Source organism: Microchirus variegatus, assembly GCF_963457635.1.
Source record: "Microchirus variegatus genome assembly, chromosome: 1".
NCBI classification, from domain to species: Eukaryota; Metazoa; Chordata; class Actinopteri; order Pleuronectiformes; family Soleidae; genus Microchirus; species Microchirus variegatus.
The window spans coordinates 4,760,978-4,778,810 of record NC_139802.1 but is presented as its reverse complement, the minus strand read 5'-3'; the positions used below and the strand labels follow the sequence as shown (position 1 = coordinate 4,778,810).

The 17,833-nt window shown below is 39.4% G+C and overlaps 1 protein-coding gene across 1 annotated transcript in view; it reads left to right on the top strand.

Annotated features, from left to right (window-relative positions):
- The window catches only part of adam22 (ADAM metallopeptidase domain 22), a gene marked incomplete at both ends in the record, with an annotated part of 63,761 nt that overhangs the window by 8,378 nt on the left and 37,550 nt on the right, over positions 1-17,833 (top strand). Inside the window, 2 exons of the mRNA XM_083895629.1 lie at positions 12,934-13,000; positions 16,964-17,046. Of these exons, the coding sequence (XP_083751755.1) occupies positions 12,934-13,000; positions 16,964-17,046 (150 nt within the window). The remainder of the gene's footprint in view (positions 1-12,933; positions 13,001-16,963; positions 17,047-17,833) is intronic.

The following is a 17,833-nucleotide window of genomic DNA, read 5'->3' as shown; positions in this document are numbered from 1 at the left end:
GGTCACTATTCCATCACAGGGTCAACATATAGAGATGTACAAGTATTCACTCACACCTATGGGCAATTTAGAGTGTTATGTTAACATCTACATGTTTTTGGACATATACATGGACATTTGTAAAAAAAAATATTTTGTAACTGAACACAATTTAGCTTAAGCTTTAGTAAAAAGCAGCAGTTGTCTCTGTTAAATGAATATACTGTCATTATTACTCTCATTACCATTAAGATAAAGTGAATATACTTGATTTTTTCTCAAGTGTACCTGATTTGTATGAGATGTTATATATCAGGACCATGGTCAGCTCTACAGAGGCCATGTTTTTGGACCACCATCTTTTTAACGATAACCCACAAAGGGCTAAACATCATTTGAGTTTTGAAGGCAACAAAGGTTCTCCAACACACTAATATGCTAGATTACTAACATGCTTGACAAACATTGACAATGGTACAGTTTTGTAAGTGTCCTTTCGTCCATCCATCCATCTAGGTTGCTATTCTATCGCAGACCTTATTTGGATAAGAAACTAGCCCAAAATTGAGAGAATAACAGGCTCCATTGATGTGTGTGCTGTAGTAATCAGTGCTTTCGTCATCAGTAATATGCCATGTCGACTGAAGCTGCCTATCTGAAGTGTGGCAGAGGAAGTCAGAGGGGGTTGCTGGGTCACAGGGTCTTAATTCCTCCTCGCCGTCTTTGTCCTCCCCTCACTCCTCCACCTCAGCAGCCGCCTGCAATTTACCATTAATGGGACTGGAAAGTGTGCTCTGGGTTGGGGGTTGCCTGTTTTTTCATCATCCCCAATTCCAACCCTTACAAAAATCACACACACTCGCACTCTCTCTCTCTCTCGCACACTTCCTCACCCATGATTACCCCCCTCCCTTCACACCCTCTCTCCATTCAACCCCTAGTCCCATTTACCCCACCTGCTTTTGCTGAATAATAAATGTTGCTGTGAGATTAAAGGAGTGTACATATATGTGTATGTATATATATATATATTATATGTATATATATATGTATTTATATAATATGTATATATATTATATGTATATGTATGCATTTATATAATATATATATATTATATGTATATGTATGTAAACAAAGTGTGTATATATGTATATATATGTGTGTATATATTATATATGTGTGTATATATATATGTATATGTGTATGTATATATATATGTGTATATATATATGTATATATGTATATATGTATATATATATGTGTATATATATATATGTATATATGTATATATGTATATATATATGTGTATATATGTATATGTATATATGTATATGTTTCTCTACCATGTTCATCATTTGGTAAAAGGGATATAAACACACGTAAGCATGCAGCATCTTACTATCAATTGGTCAAATGAATCACTCAAACTCAAAAGTGTTATTTCAGTTATTTATTATTATTATTTTAGTTATATTCAACATATTTTCAGAGATATTCAACAGAAATGTTGACATGCATTCATGATTTGTGGTCATTTGTGGGTATGGACGGAGGGAAAAACAGGTGCAGATCCAATCCTGGACAGTTTCATAATCTCACTGTTATGGAATAATTTGCTGCGACGGCATAAAGTGAAAAGAGGGCTCCTCTCTCATTTTATGTTGACGTCCACGCTCATGGAAACTCTGTATTATGTTTACTACTGTGTTGTGCCAGCTTTCCTAGCATACAGACACGTTGTTAATGTTAATGCTCAGGGTCAATTACTTTCAACACTAAATGCATTATTCATCTTTCTGAAGGGAACATGTGAGTGGGGAGGGGGATGCTGCAGATAGAGCACTGATGTATCCGTGGAGGCTTCCTGTTTTGGAAAAGAAACTCACCAAACATCCCATGGTTCGGTGGTTTGATGAATGTGTCTGTATGTTTCGGTGTATGGGCGTGTGTGTGATTTTACCATTTCATTTGTTTATATGATGTGAACCCTGAAAATCCACTGCTGTTGGGTGTTCCTGTCATGGGGTTGGGCCCCAGCTGCAGGAGAGACGTGTAAAGTCTTAATTAAAGGTAACAAGAATGGATTGAAGGAAATGAAGCTCAGATGGAAAGCGTGATGATCAATAGTTAGAGGGGGATGAAGCGCGTTGGACAAACGCAGAAAGAGCCTTGTGTCTTTGTTATGCAATATTGGATTTTAAACTCAATTTGCATTCATTTTAATCATTTCAATTTTCCAGCAAATGCTGGAGTAAATGTGGATGTTTCTTTAAAGACACACTGTTAGTATGTAGAGGACAAAGTCCTCAGTGTATACAAATACACAAAAGGAAAAATCCATGAATTGAATCTATGAATAGCCCTAATGCTTTTCTGTGATATAAGCTAAACGGTGAATTGAACCTCTGTAGCCTTCAGTTTGCATCAAAACTCAAAAGATGTTTAGTCCATTGTGGGATATTGTAAAAACATGGTGGTTCAAAATAGAGGCCTCTGTAGAGCTGACCTTGGTCCTGATATAGAACATAAAAGGTATATTATGGAGTAATGAAAAACAACTTGTACAATCGGGGATTGTACACTTATTAAGTATATTTGTTTTATCTTGATAGTAGTTAGGGCAGAACAATTCATTGAAATTATATATGTCAAAATATCATTTTAGATTAGTTATGGTCTTGATCTGAAAACATCTTATTCTACAGACTGAAGAGAACATCTTTGTTTCACACAGATCTGCAGAAATACCACAGTCATCATTTTAAATATGTTTTTTTCGAGTGAAAATGAGTATAATGATATAAAAATGACCATTCCCGCAATTAAATATTTACTCAAAGTCATTCAGCCTTAATAGCACTAATGACAGAATATTCATTTAACACATTGGTTCAACTCAGCATGAGACTGCTCTTGTTTTAGTGTTTTATTATTTTCATTGTTTAAACATTTCTATTGTTTTATAGTTTTATTGTTTTTTATTGTTTACACATTTTTATTATTTTATAGTTTTATTGTTTTAATATATATATATATTTATTGTTTTAATTTTGTCTCCTATGTTTTATGTGCCATGTTTTATTTATTGTATTGTTCAGCACTTTGTCCCAGCTATGGCTGCCTAAAGCGCTCTATAAATAAAGTTGAGTTGAGTTGAGACAACTGCAGCTTTTTACTGCTTAAGCTAATTTGTTTTCAGTTGTAATTTTGAAAAAAAAAAAAGCTACATTACCCCAGAGCCTATCAGTTACAGCTAAATCATAATGCTTTGGTGTTTTATAATTTACAGAAGAACTACCATAATGCTCTACACTGGCTTCAACAAAGACTTTATGTCTGCTGTTTGCTTTGTGAGTGACAGTATTATAAGCTCTGTGATTGGCTGCTTCTAAAAAATGTCTTCCTGGTACAAGTAGGTGATTTTGCCCCTTATTTTTCACTTACACAGCTTCAAAGATTTGGATATTTTCACATTTTCTTGACCGCTGTTTGAAAAAAAAAATGACTCAACGGCGAGACTTTTTGACCCTGGAGAATCTCTGCAGCTGCTCTAAATGCCAGACATCAAACAATGTCTTTGTAAAAAAAAGAAGACATTCTTCACATACACATCCAAAATATCTGGGAGGAGTCGCTGGTGTGCTGGTTTCCTTTTTTACCCAACAATAATCTCTTGTTCACTTTCCAGAAAAGGAAGCGCACAGAATGTTATTCAGTTGATGTCATGCTCGTGTCGACTTCATGACTCATGAACATGGTGACATTTGCTATCAGTTCCCAAAAACGAGTGTCTCGATGACTTTGACTGTGAAAGCTGCTGATGCTGCGCTGCTGCACGAGTGAGCGCGCCTGGATTTATGCATGTGCTGGTTGTAGGTACATGTACATGCAGGCCTAACGTCTTCACATGGACGAACGTTTAACTCTCTCGTGTCCCGTTTCAGGGTCATTTATCATCCCCATCTATCCAACTCCACTCTTCTTCTCCTCCTTTTCCACCTCCACCTCTGTCTCTCCTCCTCTATTCCCTGGTCTGTAATTTATTGCAGAGAGGCGTGATCTGATTTACTGCAGACTTAATGAGAAAAACACAGAGTGGATTGTGTGCGAGTGTGTGTGTGTGCATGAAAGAGGGGAAAAAGAAGATGAAAAGAATGAGAGAAAGAAATAGTTATGTGTGAAGAGTAAGAAGAAGATGGAAAGAGAGATGTGGATGTCCTTCGTGCACCCTTGAGTCCTACTGGGTGGGATGAATAAAGTGTAGGCGATATGAGGGAGATGTGTGTGTGCATACATACATGCTCGGGGAGCTATGTACTTGGAAAAAAAGTACCCTGTCCTCTTCTCTCTTCCTTTGCATCTTGTACTTTTGCTCTGATCTGTGTCTGACCACACACACACACACACACACACACACACACACACACACACACACACACACACACACACACACACACACACACACACACACACACACACACACACACACACACACACACACACAGTCATACTTAAGGCTTTCACATTGGAAAGTGTCTTTTTTTTGTGTGTGTTCTTGTACTTGCAGCATACTGAGGACCAGTAAGGGTTTTTAACCAACAATGTGAGGCCATTTTGGCCTGTCCTCACTTTGTTTTCATTGAAATCACTTAAACATGCTATACTCTGTTTTTAAGAGCGGTCCTCAATTTGGTACAAAAACCCGTATTCCAGCCCTGGTGTTTCACACACTTTTTGCTCTGGGGCTCCACCTGCAGACATTTTATGGAAATGCACCCAGTAGTTCTTTATCGACGTCATCCATGAAGTAGATATTTGTAATTGTGTTGATTTATAAAGTGGAAAGGCTGGTCCTCACTTTGTCAGCGCTTTTACCTGGTCCTCAGTATGCAGCAAGTACAAGAATGCGTGTGTGCGTGCGTGTGTGTGTGTGTACACATAAGAGGGAGAGCTAATGCACTGCTCACTCACTGTATATTACAGATAGTGTTTGCTAAGTGGCTCAGTGTCAGTACAGACAGCACAGTGTTTGTCAGTATAAGACGGTGAGTGCAGATTTGTGTGTATCTGTGTTGTCGGGGGAAGTGGATACAGATGTATTTTTGTAGCTGAGCAGGCTTCATTAAAAACCAACAGTATTACATTAGTACAGATGTGTTACACACTCACACAGAGATGTCGGAAAGAGCCCCTACTACGGGCATTTTTATTTTATTAGTAAAGAAATGTTGGGCTGAGGTGAAATAATATTTTCCCTTTTTTTCCCCAGTCTGTGTTAAAGCAGAACTCACTTGCTGTAGATATATAATTGGCTGTTCTAACAATTACATGTGAGCATGTATTGATGCTGCAGTTCCAGCGTAAGTCAAGTAAAGCCCACAGTCCTTGTCCGGTGCAGACAATTAGTATAGACACTAATTTGAGGCTTTATCATTCAGAACGTCTTAAACCAAATGATATCTTTGTTTTAGTTAATCTGCAAAATCAACTTTTTAATGATTTAAATCCTTATATTTGGGACTCTGGTCTTACAGGTCGCCAAAGCGTGAAAAAAGATGACCCTCATGTTTTTGTGGTCCTCCTCAGTCTAAGAACAGGAGATGAAACACGCGACGTTGACTTCTGCACTCATTGTGATGACACGATGCGCTAATTTCCTCTTATTGTTGTATCGCGGCGCTTTGTCTGTAAAACACGCAAAAGTACTGGTGAGGGCAACGATATCCGAAACCCGGAAGTCCGTGAAAAGTTCTATTCTTGGCTCCTCAGTGCAGCACAGAGTTCTACACAAACTTCCAGCCTCAGAGGATTTATCTGTCCAGTGGATACATGTTATATATGACGGCAATGTGCCTGCTAGAGCCTGTAAATGATCACTTTTCCAAATGCTAACAGCTGTTAGCTACCAGTAGCCTTTTTTTTTAAAGGTGGACCTAAAGAGATACTACTAAACAGAGTGTTCTGAATGGGGCTGTTTTGGCAGGGTGATTGAACTGCTGTGGTGCTTCATCCTTATGGTATTTTGACCAAAGCATGTCACAGACATGTTCATTAGGACACCAGGGAACTAGGTTAACTTGGAGAAATAGGGTATAATATGGGAATTTTAAAGGGCTCTATGGTAAGTGAGTGGTCTAATACACAATGGGTTGTGTCTACATTATTTTTACTAATTCAGCACCGAAAAGAAATGCAAGTATGTCATGTATTTGGTGTGTATCGGAGTTCCATTTACAGTGTCACAGTTTAAGCAGTTTGAAACAACGCAATCAGCTACGGTTGAGGATTTACATGCGTGTTATTCAGCATATCTGACACAGGGTTTAAGCTTCACGTTAATGGTATGTTTAAATCCTCGCCCTTGCATTAGAATATTGTTTTTGATGGGTGTCTCGTTTGGTAATACTCATCACATCTCAAATCAAATTGTAATAAAATTCATAATTAAAGTAAGAAATAAGGCTAAAAAGAAGCACGTATTTCCCTGTTTCAATTTCAAAACCAACTTAGATTGGGAAAGTGCAGAACACAGGTGCTGGGCAGGTGTGTTGATGTGGAACTAACAAAGATAATTGCTCCCAATGTTTGCTTGTTTGTTTTGTTTGTTTCCCAATCATGGCACTCAAACGGACAGTTAAATATCACAAACTTTTAGACATTAACAAACCTCATGGTGATGCCAGTTGAAAAGTCAGACATCGCTGCTTAATTAAGCAGAAAATATAATGTCAATATAAGGTCTGGTGGAACATAAAATGATACCTCACTATCATCCTTCAAGCGTTCTCATTAGCGTGAAGAAGATAGATTTGTTTACATGTGCAAATCTTCTTCAATCTCTGATTGGAAAAAAAAAAACTGCAAAAACTTCCCTGTTTAGATGGGTGAAAATACAAGTAATCAGATTATGACGTCAGTATATGGACATCAGGTGTTTAATCAGACTAATGGCAGACATTTTTGCATGCACACAGTTACTTCTGCCTGTATCATAAATAAACGCAGTTGTTTTCGGCTCATTTTCAGATATTTCACCTCTGCTCGTCTCCTCGTCACACACCACTGATTTCATTTCCCTCCTCTCTCACTTCTCTGACTTTCATTTCTGTTTATATGTCTTGAATTTACATCTTGTTCTTCAGTTCATTCTGCTACCATGGTCGGCCAAAGGGGGGGGGGGGGATATTTACTGTACGTTAATCCAATCATCCAAGCACTTTTCATTTACTGCCCTATGATACAGAGTTAAAATATCCTGTTAAAAAAAACAAAAACTGTGTCAGTTCCACAGCAGCCTTTGCTCCCACTCTCACCTTGTTTCTATCCATTTCCAGAAATATTGTGAGCGGAAGAAAGTATGTCACGTTTGTAGGGCAGACGCATGATAAATGAAACCAGGGAGTCGCCGTTTACATCGCCAATGTGAATACTGCGTCACACGTTTACGTGAACACAGATCTGAATGCTGCGTCACGTTTACATCTATCTTTATTCCCATTATTTGTGACCATGTAAACATAGCCGACTTGTTTTTGTGGTCCATGCATGTTTGACATCGAGGTTTCTACTCATCTTGTTATATTCCTTTACCCCCCCCCCCCCCCCCACCTCCCCATTTACCCTCTCCTTTGTTGAGACATCTTGCTCTGTATGGAGGATTAGTGGAGACAAAGATGGATCCACGATCCAAGCTGTCACTGAAGGCAGGGACAGGAGGAAGACTGTTGTTCTCAGCAGGCAAATATACTAATGCCTCTGTTGTCTCTAAAAAAAAATCACTAGTTTTCCTCCGTCATGCTGAATAAAAATCACTTTGACTGTATGATTTACTGTCGGGAGATGAACTATTTTACCTCAAAAAGTCCGATGATGTCACTGGAAGAGATCAGAGGATGTAAACGGCTGCTTGCTCCCAGGTGTGCAGCGCTCCAAGTGTCTTTCCGTCTCTATTAACCCTGTTAACACGGTGTAGAGTTCACCAAGTGTCCACATGTTTTTTTTTTTACACATACAGATCTACTTGTTCTCCTCATCCCCATCCACTGCATTATTCATAAACCTGGAGGTTTCATGCCGTACAACCCGATTGTATGACGGAACCAGAGTTGTTGGAGGAAACTGGGTCTTGGATTGTTTCCGTTTCTGTTCTCCTTTATTGGTATTTCGGTGTTTGTGAGTGTCAGTATTCCCTGTGTGATAAGAACAGGGGTCCCATTGAGTGTGCTGCTGGAATTGTATGTCTGATAAGTGATTGGGGAGTGAATGAATTATAGCCAGGAGACCTTTAATGAGGCCTCAGTGGGAGGGAGGCTTACGCTAGAAGGGGGTGGTGGGCAGGTGAGAGCAGCTGCTGCTTTTCCCAAAGAGAACCCCCCACCACCACCATCACCACCATCACCACCCATCCTTTCCTCTCTCTCCTCTCCTTCAATCATTTCCACATCCTTATCCCTCATGTCTACCTTTCCTATCTTGCTGCTTCCTCCTCATGCTTTTTTTGTGGTGCACTTATTCTCCGTTCTCTCTCTCCCTCCCTCAGCACCCCCCCCCCCCCCCCCCGCCCCCTCCCCTCCCACCACCTCATTATGGAACCCTGACATTGCACATGTTCAGTCCTTTGTGTGCCACTGCCCTTTTATGACTGGGTTAAATGGCAAATCCATATATGGAGCAGAAGTCCATTTGATGACAGCTGTACTCGTGTGTGCAAACACGTATGAATGTGTGGATGCATTGGATTAATTATCAAGGTTCGTTCTTATATATTCTTATGAGTTTCTGTGTGTTTTTTTGAGTGTATTAAGAGGAGTCTTTCAAAAGACTGTGTGAAAGCAATGAAAGGCCTGCTATCCCATCACTTGTGCCAGTCAACACACACACACACTCACTCACACACATAGGAATAAACAGTAGCCCTGCCATTCTTCTTGTGCTGTTTTTCATTGGTGCTTGGCGACGCAGATCGTGAGAGGAATTTCAGACCTCACAGAAAATTAGTTTATGTTTGCGCGTTCACCCCAGGAGCTCCAGCAACTCAAAACAAAATGCTGTGAAGGGAGGGTGCAATTTGACGTGATCGGACTCTGAGTGAGAACTCAATGTTTCAGGGTTTTTTTTTTTTACCTCCTAAAGAGTGTAAATACATTTGAAAAAGGCTTTTGATTGCAACATTTTCCCAGCTAAAACAGCACCAGTGCTTTGAGGTTTCTTTGTGTGTGTGTGTGTGTGTGGTTTGGCAGATATTTGAGTGAAAAAGAAAAAGTGGGAGATTCATGTGATTCGTCTATGAATCGTTGATTGCTGAAAGTGGAGCGTCTGCATATCCACCTCTGAAATCTCCTCCCGGGTTGATTGACAGCTGCGAGCTAGCGTTTTTTTTAAAAACAGATGTTGCTGCAGCTCCACGGCACCGAAAACTCCAGTAGAGCGTGGGAGAAGCAGAGTATTCAAAAACCCAACGAGCTGAGAGCGTGATGGACGGACACTGAGACGGAGACAATTGCCTGGTCTCTGTTTCAGCCACACATCCGGTCAGCAGAGAAGGTGCCAGATCCCACAGAAATGTGTCTGGCATGAGATAAACCACTTGTGCCATCACAGTGTTACACTGCAAATGCTGGGATAATGTTGGAATTTATTACCATTTTGAATATAAACCCCTCCATGGCCATTTTCTTTATCTTTTTTTTTACTTCTCATTTTTACAAACCGTCTCGCTCCGATCTTCACTTATGCTGAACGTGTGCAGCGTTTAATTCCTCAGAGAGATCAATCACAGGCAAACAGTGCAGGAGTATAAATCGGTGTGTTGATTTATCTTTTCATGAAAGTCATAATGTGTATTAGGGCTGAGCGATTTTCTACAAATATTTAATTGCGATTACTTTGACTGAAATTGTGATTGCAATATGATTTGTGATATCATGCGAGGGAATGGAAATTAGTACATCTTTTTACATCGTTTTAAATGATTACTGTGTGATATCTGTGAGAAACAAAGACGTTTTCTTCCGTCTGTAGACGATGATGTGTAAAGGTCAGGACAATATTTCATCTTAAATGGTGATTTGACACATTTTGGCTTTAAGAAATATTGCGCCTCTTACGATATTTTGATTACATTTTGATTAATTGCTCAGCCCTGATGTGCATGCATGTTGACAGGAAGAGAGGAGGTTCATGTTCACTATGCATCGATGGAGAGATTGTGCTACATTTGAGTGTGCTTGAATGTGTGTGTGTTTGTAGTTATTGCCTCATTAGGACCTCCACGTGGAGACCAAAGCCTGGTTCTAAACTGGTTAAGTTTAGGGCTAAGATTTGAATTGTGTTGAGGTTAGGGTTAGGGATAAGGCTTTGTTTAGGCTGTCCAAATGAATCAAAGTCAATGCAGTGTCCTAAGAAGAATAGCTGTGCAAACCTCTCTGTGTGTGTGTGAGAGAGAGAGAGAGAGAGAGAGAGAGAGAGAGAGTGGGGGTTGGTGTAGAGGCTGAGTTTGCGTCTTTGTCTGTCAAATAAATTATTTAAATCCCGTAACAATTAAAGCTGAAATCTGTTATCGGCGTCCTCCATTAGAAGGCCGTGTGTCTGCCTTGCTGCCTCAGTATGCTCTGCGTCTGCCCCCCCCCCCCCCCCCCCCCAGTCTGAGCTCAGCATGAGGCAGGAGAGAGATCACAAGCTCCGAGTCTTATAAATACACATCCCTGCAGAACAAAGGCTAACGGTGAACATCTTCATTACAGGAGAGCATGAATGCGTTAATGGGGGAAAAATGTCCATGAACGGCTCCGTGTGTGTTGAGAATCATGGTGTTTAATTTTTAACAGTGTTGGCGAGGTGACGTGTGTGATGTGTGAGTTGGGGGATGCTTGTTTTTGTTGTTGTGTAATCATGATTGGGGCGGGGGGTAAGAAAAGAAGAAAGCTTCACTACGGGCTGTGAATGATGTTGATATGTGATGAGCTCTGTTTTCACACCCTCTTCCTCACTAATTTAGCTTTATATTCTTCCTTTCATGGCCATTTTCTTCCTCTTTCCATTCCCTCCTTCTCTATCCCCTTCCCTGTATCATGTTTATTTCCACAGGAAACTGCCTGTTAATCACTGAGCATCCTCTTTCCTCTGTGCACATGCTGATGTTGGTGATCTGTACGTGAATTATGTACCTTTTTCATGTCAGGGAAAAAAATTGATTGCTACCTTTAAACCAGAATCATTTCTTGTCATCTATTTTATCATGAGGAATTACTTTTATTTCTTTTCAACTCCGCAGTTGGTCATTTTGCCAAAGGTATCACTATTTTTGAATTGGTTATAGAAATGGAGCGAATAATACTTAGTCCTAATCCCTGAAAAATAACAGAACTGACTTATTAGTATTAATGTAAAGCAATAAGTCCCATCTGTCACTGCTCCTCAGGATGAATCTTTTATCAGTTTTATTAAAAATGTACCTTGTGATAAAGACATGAATGAATATTAATGCATCTTTGTGAAACCCCCTGATTTGCTTTTCTTGCGATGACTCAACAAATCCAAATTCAGGTTATTCTGATTACAAAAACACCCCCTGTCATGTTGATTGATCTATTCCATTTTTCAGCTGTTCTCTTCTGGTGCAAAGTTAGCTGTGTGTGTGTGTGTGTGTGTGTGTGTGTGTGTGTGTGTGTGTGTGTGTGTGTGTGTGTGTGTGTGTGTGTGTGTGTGTGTGTGTGTGTGTGTGTGTGTGTGTGTGTGTGTGTGTGTGTGTGTGCGTGTGCGTGTGCGTGTGCGCGTGCGCGTGCGTGTGTTCTTGTACTTGCGCCATACTGAGGACCAGTGAGGGTTTTTAACCAACAAAGTGAGGACATTTTTACGGAGTGAGGACATTTTGGTCGGTCCTCACTTTGTCCAATTTTTTTTTTCAAATTTTGGACCAAAAATTTTGCATACATTTTTTAGTCAAATTTTTTTTCATATCACATTTTGGACCAAACATTTTGGGTAAAAATTTTTTTTCAAATTATGGACCAAAAATTTTGCATCAAATTTTTTTTCAAATTGTGGACCAAACATTTTGGGTAAAATTTTTTTTTCAAATTATGGACCAAAAATTTTAGGTAAATTTTTTTTCTCCAAATTTTGGACCAAACATTTTGGGTCAAATTTTTGTAGATGTCATTCATGAAGTAGATATTTGTAATTGTGTTGATTTATAAAGTGGAAATGCTGGTCCTCATTTTGTCAGCTCTTTTACCCGGTCCTCAGTATGCAGCAAGTACAAGAATGTGTGTGTGTGTGTGTGTGTGTGTGTGTGAGAGAGGAGATCTTTGTTGGCTACAACACTGCTGAATGTACAGTACGTACAGTTTAAAGTCAGGGTCCTAAAGTCAAACTGTTTGTACTTCACAGTATACGGACATAAAAGCACACATGTACACTTCCCCCCTCCCGTTCATGTGTGTGTGTGTGTGTCCACATTCAGGTCATCTTTTTTGTGAGATAAAAGGCTAAAATGTTTTAACCGTATTATATTTTTTGGAAATGGACTCAAGGGATGAATCCGCAATCCACTGTGTGTCAGAGTGTGTGTGTGTGTGTGTGTGCGCGCTGTGTTTGTGCTCTCCACCTCGTACATCTCTGTCTCAGATTGGGTCCGCAGTGTGAACCCCATCGGGAGTCTTGTGCCCAGCTCTTGCTGAGAAAGCACACACACACTGATTTGCTTTTATTTATGCCACTGTTTTTCTTCCTTACTCTCAATTTATTTCCTGCCCCCTTCCTCTTCTCCCTGTGTCACTTTCTTTTACTGACCTTAGCTCGTCCTTCATTGCTCTCATACGTAAATGGGTTTGATCGGCTAATCATCTTCAAGACAGAAAAACAATTATTCTTTAAAATACAAGTACACAAATGAGTGACACTTAAAGAACATTTTCTAACTTAAAATTTTTTTTTTTTTTGCTTTGTTTACAGTGATCTGCTGTCTTCTGGATATGTGGAAAGGCATTTGTCGGATAAAGGGAAGGCCATCATCACCAATGTAAGAATCTTGATATTGTCTTTCTTTCTGCTCACCTTAACTATGAGGCTGTTTACATATCAAATAGGAGCTGCTGATTTGATGGTGCCCAGGTCTTGATTCTAAGTAAACGCACATAAAACACATTTCATTGTCTGGGAAAAAAGTCTGGTTTGCATCGTGATCATCTCACAACCGTGTCACAGTCAGTCATGGTTTTGGTTCACATAGATGTGATAAAAAGATAAAGATAATATATGTGGGATGTTATCTGCAATATCAGTGTTGAATGTAGGTGTGTGGATGAATGACATGATGGGTGAGGTGTTGATCCTTCATGAACCAAACAAAAAATTATCTGCGAGCTGAGAGAGAGAGAAAGAGAGAGAAAGACGAGACATTTCTGTATCTGTACACACCTAGTTAAATGTGTCCTGAATGCATGTCCTGCTGCCACTTCTGATCAGATCTCACATCCCAGCTCTATTAACAAGTGAGTGGATCACAAGTGAAGCTGCACTATAATTAATTTCTGTAAATTTATGGCAGAATTTCAACTGTATTGAAATGTTTTATTAACGGTGCTTTACTGTTGATATTACAGAACATCAGTGAAATTACAGCTCATTTACTGTTTTTTTAACAGGACCCTGTGAATTATTTGAAATTTACCCTCATAATAGTCGGCATCGCCCTGAATAAGGATCCGTTGAAAATATTTCCAAACCCCCTAAGGAATAATTTTAATGAATTTTTGAAATTCAGGAAATGATCCATTTGCCCTGATGCACTTTGACAGTGAGCTGTTTCTTCAAAAAAATAAAAAGTATCTCGGAATGACTTGAAATTTACCATCATAATAGTCGGCGTCGCCCTGAACAAGGATCCGTTGAAAATATTTGCAAACCTCTTAAGGAATAATTTTAATGAATTTTTGAAATTCAGGAAATGATCCATTTGCCCTGATGCACTTTGACAGTGAGCTGACTTTCTTCTCGGAAAACAAAAAGTACCTCGGAATGACTTGAAATTTACCATCATAATAGTCAGCATCGCCCTGAACAAGGATCTGTTGAAAATATTTGCAAACCTCTTAAGGAATAATTTTAATGAATTTTTGAAATTCAGGAAATTATCCATTTGCCCTGATGCACTTTGACAGTGAGCTGACTTTCTTCTTGAAAACAAAAAGTATCTCGGAATGATAATAGTCGGCATCGCCCTGAACAAGGATCCATTGAAAATATTTGCAAACCTCTTAAGGAATAATTTTTATGAATATTTGAATTTCAGGAAATTATCCAGTGAAAAATCAGTAGTTTAATTTTTATTTGCCTTCCGTGCTTGTGGCCAGGTTCAAACAGAGATTTTGTGAAACCTAAAGTCAATGATATGTAACATGTTTTTCATAACAAAAGTGCCTTTAACTGTGTGCAATCATATTTTTTAATAGATTATTGAAATGTACAAATAATACAAGCTAAAATAGTCAGTGAAAGTAATTTTAAATATCAGTTTACACTGTAAACAGTAATAAGATGTTAATTTTACAGTAACATAATGGCAACCCAGCTGCCAGTACTGTTGTACTGTGTGTGAGGGCGGTCTGCGTTCACACCCGTGCTTAGCACTGTCCACATGTGATCAATCTCTCAGGGTGGATGTTAATTCCAGGTCTGACCTGGCTTTAAAAGGCCTGTGATAATCCTGTAAAATCTGGGTTTAAATTACATGACACCCGCCGCAGTGTTGTGCTATAATGAGGATTATAATTGTCAGGATTTACTCAGCTAAGCAGCAGATTAGTTAGATATTAGGTACTTTAAAGAGAATGACCCAAACGATTACACCACATTTTGTATGATATGGTCACTCGTAATTATGGAACGTATTATAGAGCAATCTTTCTGTGGTGTAATTAAATCTCTCGATGAATATCCAGAATGTGCTTTGTCTGGTAGAGCTGCTGTGTGTTGTGGTTTCCCTTTTAAACAGTGGAAAGAATAAGAGCTACTTTTAAACGAGGCCCAGGAGAGTGTAAGGAAGGTATCTGCATCACATTGGCCAAAGTGTTGGCAGCCTTTTCTATTTTGTGCTCAGCAAAGTGTGGAAACTTTTCCTTCATGAAGTAAGTTGATGGAAAGTTCTGGTGTCCTGGAAAAAAAAAAGGTCAGGAACATCTGGGGTGTTTGTAGCATCCTTTAACACTTTGTATGTCATTTAACATGATTCTGTTTTATAAAGTAGCCTCACAGAAATGCCTGTTTTTGGCCAATCTGACAAACTAATCTAAATCAACATCGATACACCTGTTTTTTCAGACTTTGTGTACCCAAAGTAGTGTACAGGGGAAAGCTTTTGTGAAAGGGCAACTCCAAACGATATCTGAGAAAAAGGTTACATACGTACAACGTAGAAATCTAGGTTCAAACCAATGTCAAATGAGTTCACACAGTGCTGTTTAATCCAGCTTTCTTTTCTAATGGAAGGAGTTTATTGGCCTGAATATAAAACTCCCCCCATATAAAAATGCCGTGTTGTCACAAAACAGTCCTGAGATTTGCCCACAGTGACCTGATACACCCAGGCATGTTTACAAGAATAGATACAGTATCTCGGCAGGAAAGAAAGACAATCTTGTGTTGATAAATTATATATAATAATAATGCTATAGACCGTAGTGATCTATATCTCTCTCTATATTATTCCTTTGTGACAAGTTGGGAGAATCTGAATAAAATACATATATTAATACTGTTCATGCATTAACTAGGAAAATACATTTTTTTATATTATTATGCATTTCGGTGTGATTTCCTTTTTCTTATTTCTCTTTATAGACATGTAGTAGAGTGTCCTACTACTCACACACACGTACTTGCATTTGGGTTCAGGACAGCAGAAGGAGTGAAGACACTGAGATAGTAGAGCACAGCACAACTTATAAATAGCTCCTCTTTCTACCTCCCCCTCTATATGTCTTCGTTTTACTGTCACTCTACCATTCTTAACCCAGCGTCTCCTTCACCTGTAGATCAATTTGTGCAGTACAAATCCTGTACAACCTGTTTTATTAGCACCTGCACACACAATCACGTGGTTAGTTAACCGTTCTCTCAGTGTTCTCTGTCAGTTTTTGGGTCATCTCGGCCGCGTCTTGTATCATAAATGATTAGTTTGACATAATGGAAATGAGAAATAGTGAAACCCAGGAACATGGGGGGAAAAAACAGCGTCGGCAAGATGGATGCAATTATCCTCCACTGTTTCATTTAAACTGATGACTCCAGGCAGGAGCTTCACAATCAACTGTTGACCACGTAGTTTAATGAAAACAACAAACACAAACACGCTTTCTAATACAAAAACGAATAAGACATGGGTGAAGTCCACTGAGAGAGCTGAGGGTGTAGAAGTGGACGTAGTGGCGTTGCTGCACACGGCATCAGACTGTGGAGCAGAAATTGATCCACTGATAAAAGCCGCGTTTCCTCAGGGAGAGCAGCTTCCTGTCTAATGGCTGTTAGGCAGCGAGAAATGGACCAGGAAGAGGCCTGCAGAGCACTTAGACATCATCCACGTCTACATAGAAAATAAAAGTGTGTTTATGCTCGCTGCGAAGGAGAGCAGACACCAAACTGCACATGCAGGGCATCTGGAGATAAAGAGTGACGACAGGGATTGAGTGGTTGACGGTCAGCGGTGAAAGAGATGGGGGGAAATGGTTTACGTGTGGCTGATGCTGTGGCTTTCTGGTGTTGGGTTGAGAAAAAGAGAAATTACCGAGCAGTTAACACACAGATGGTAGTAAATCGGTTTAAAAATGGTTAAGACGAATGTGCAGAAAACCACACACTTGTTAAAGAAATGATATTATTCCATTTGCTAATGGAATATTGAGCATTTATTGCAGCAGTGTGTGTGTGACAGTATGAGACACATTTGTTTATGATCTAAAGAATGTGATGTGTTGTGCTCATACAGGGAGGAGAGCACTGCTACTACCAGGGGAAGGTCAGAGAAATCCCTCACTCCTTTGTGGCTCTGTCATCTTGTCATGGATTACAGTAAGTACAAAAGTGTTAAGTGACTTTATATGTTTGCTGTACATGCGGATTTCTGTTTGTGTTCGAGGTCCTGGGCCTCGCACTTATCTATTAGGTCAGTGAGTACACTTCGGGCCAACCCTTCTCTGTCTTGTCTGTCTGCATTTCTTATGTACACAGGTTATCATTCTCTCAGACGGGTGCTGCTCAAACTCTTCTCCTCTCCTCTGTTATTTTTAGCTTTTGTGCTCTAAAGCAGCACTCGCCCCGTCAGAGAGAAGAAGGGTTTGTCGCAAGGCTTGTTGGAAAGAATTTATCGACACTACACCGCACTAAGCACATTGAGTTTTGTCTTTATACATATATGAAGAAAAGAGATCCAGTATAGGGCAGCATGTATATTTAACAGTAAATCTTGTGTGTGGACTGTTTACTACTTGCATATATAATAATAAATAACACACTCGTATATAATTCATGTGCAGGCAGATTTTTTTTTGTTGCTAACACACATTTACTAACAGTAAATTGTCTTTTCCATGGTGAACGTAAGAAAGAAAACTCACACTGTCCTGATAATGGTGCTGATGTTTTTTACATAAATTATTTACATGTCGAGTGCAGCACCTGTGCCCATTCTCTTGCATGTCTCATCCAAACACTGTAAAAGTTAGCACTGCACAGTCACATGTTCCTCGCATTTATAGATATATTGCAAAAATGGAAATAGAGATGAATTCATTGCATCAGAAGGGAGATGACATATGTATATGTAGATATACACTACCGGTCAAAAGTTTTAGAACAC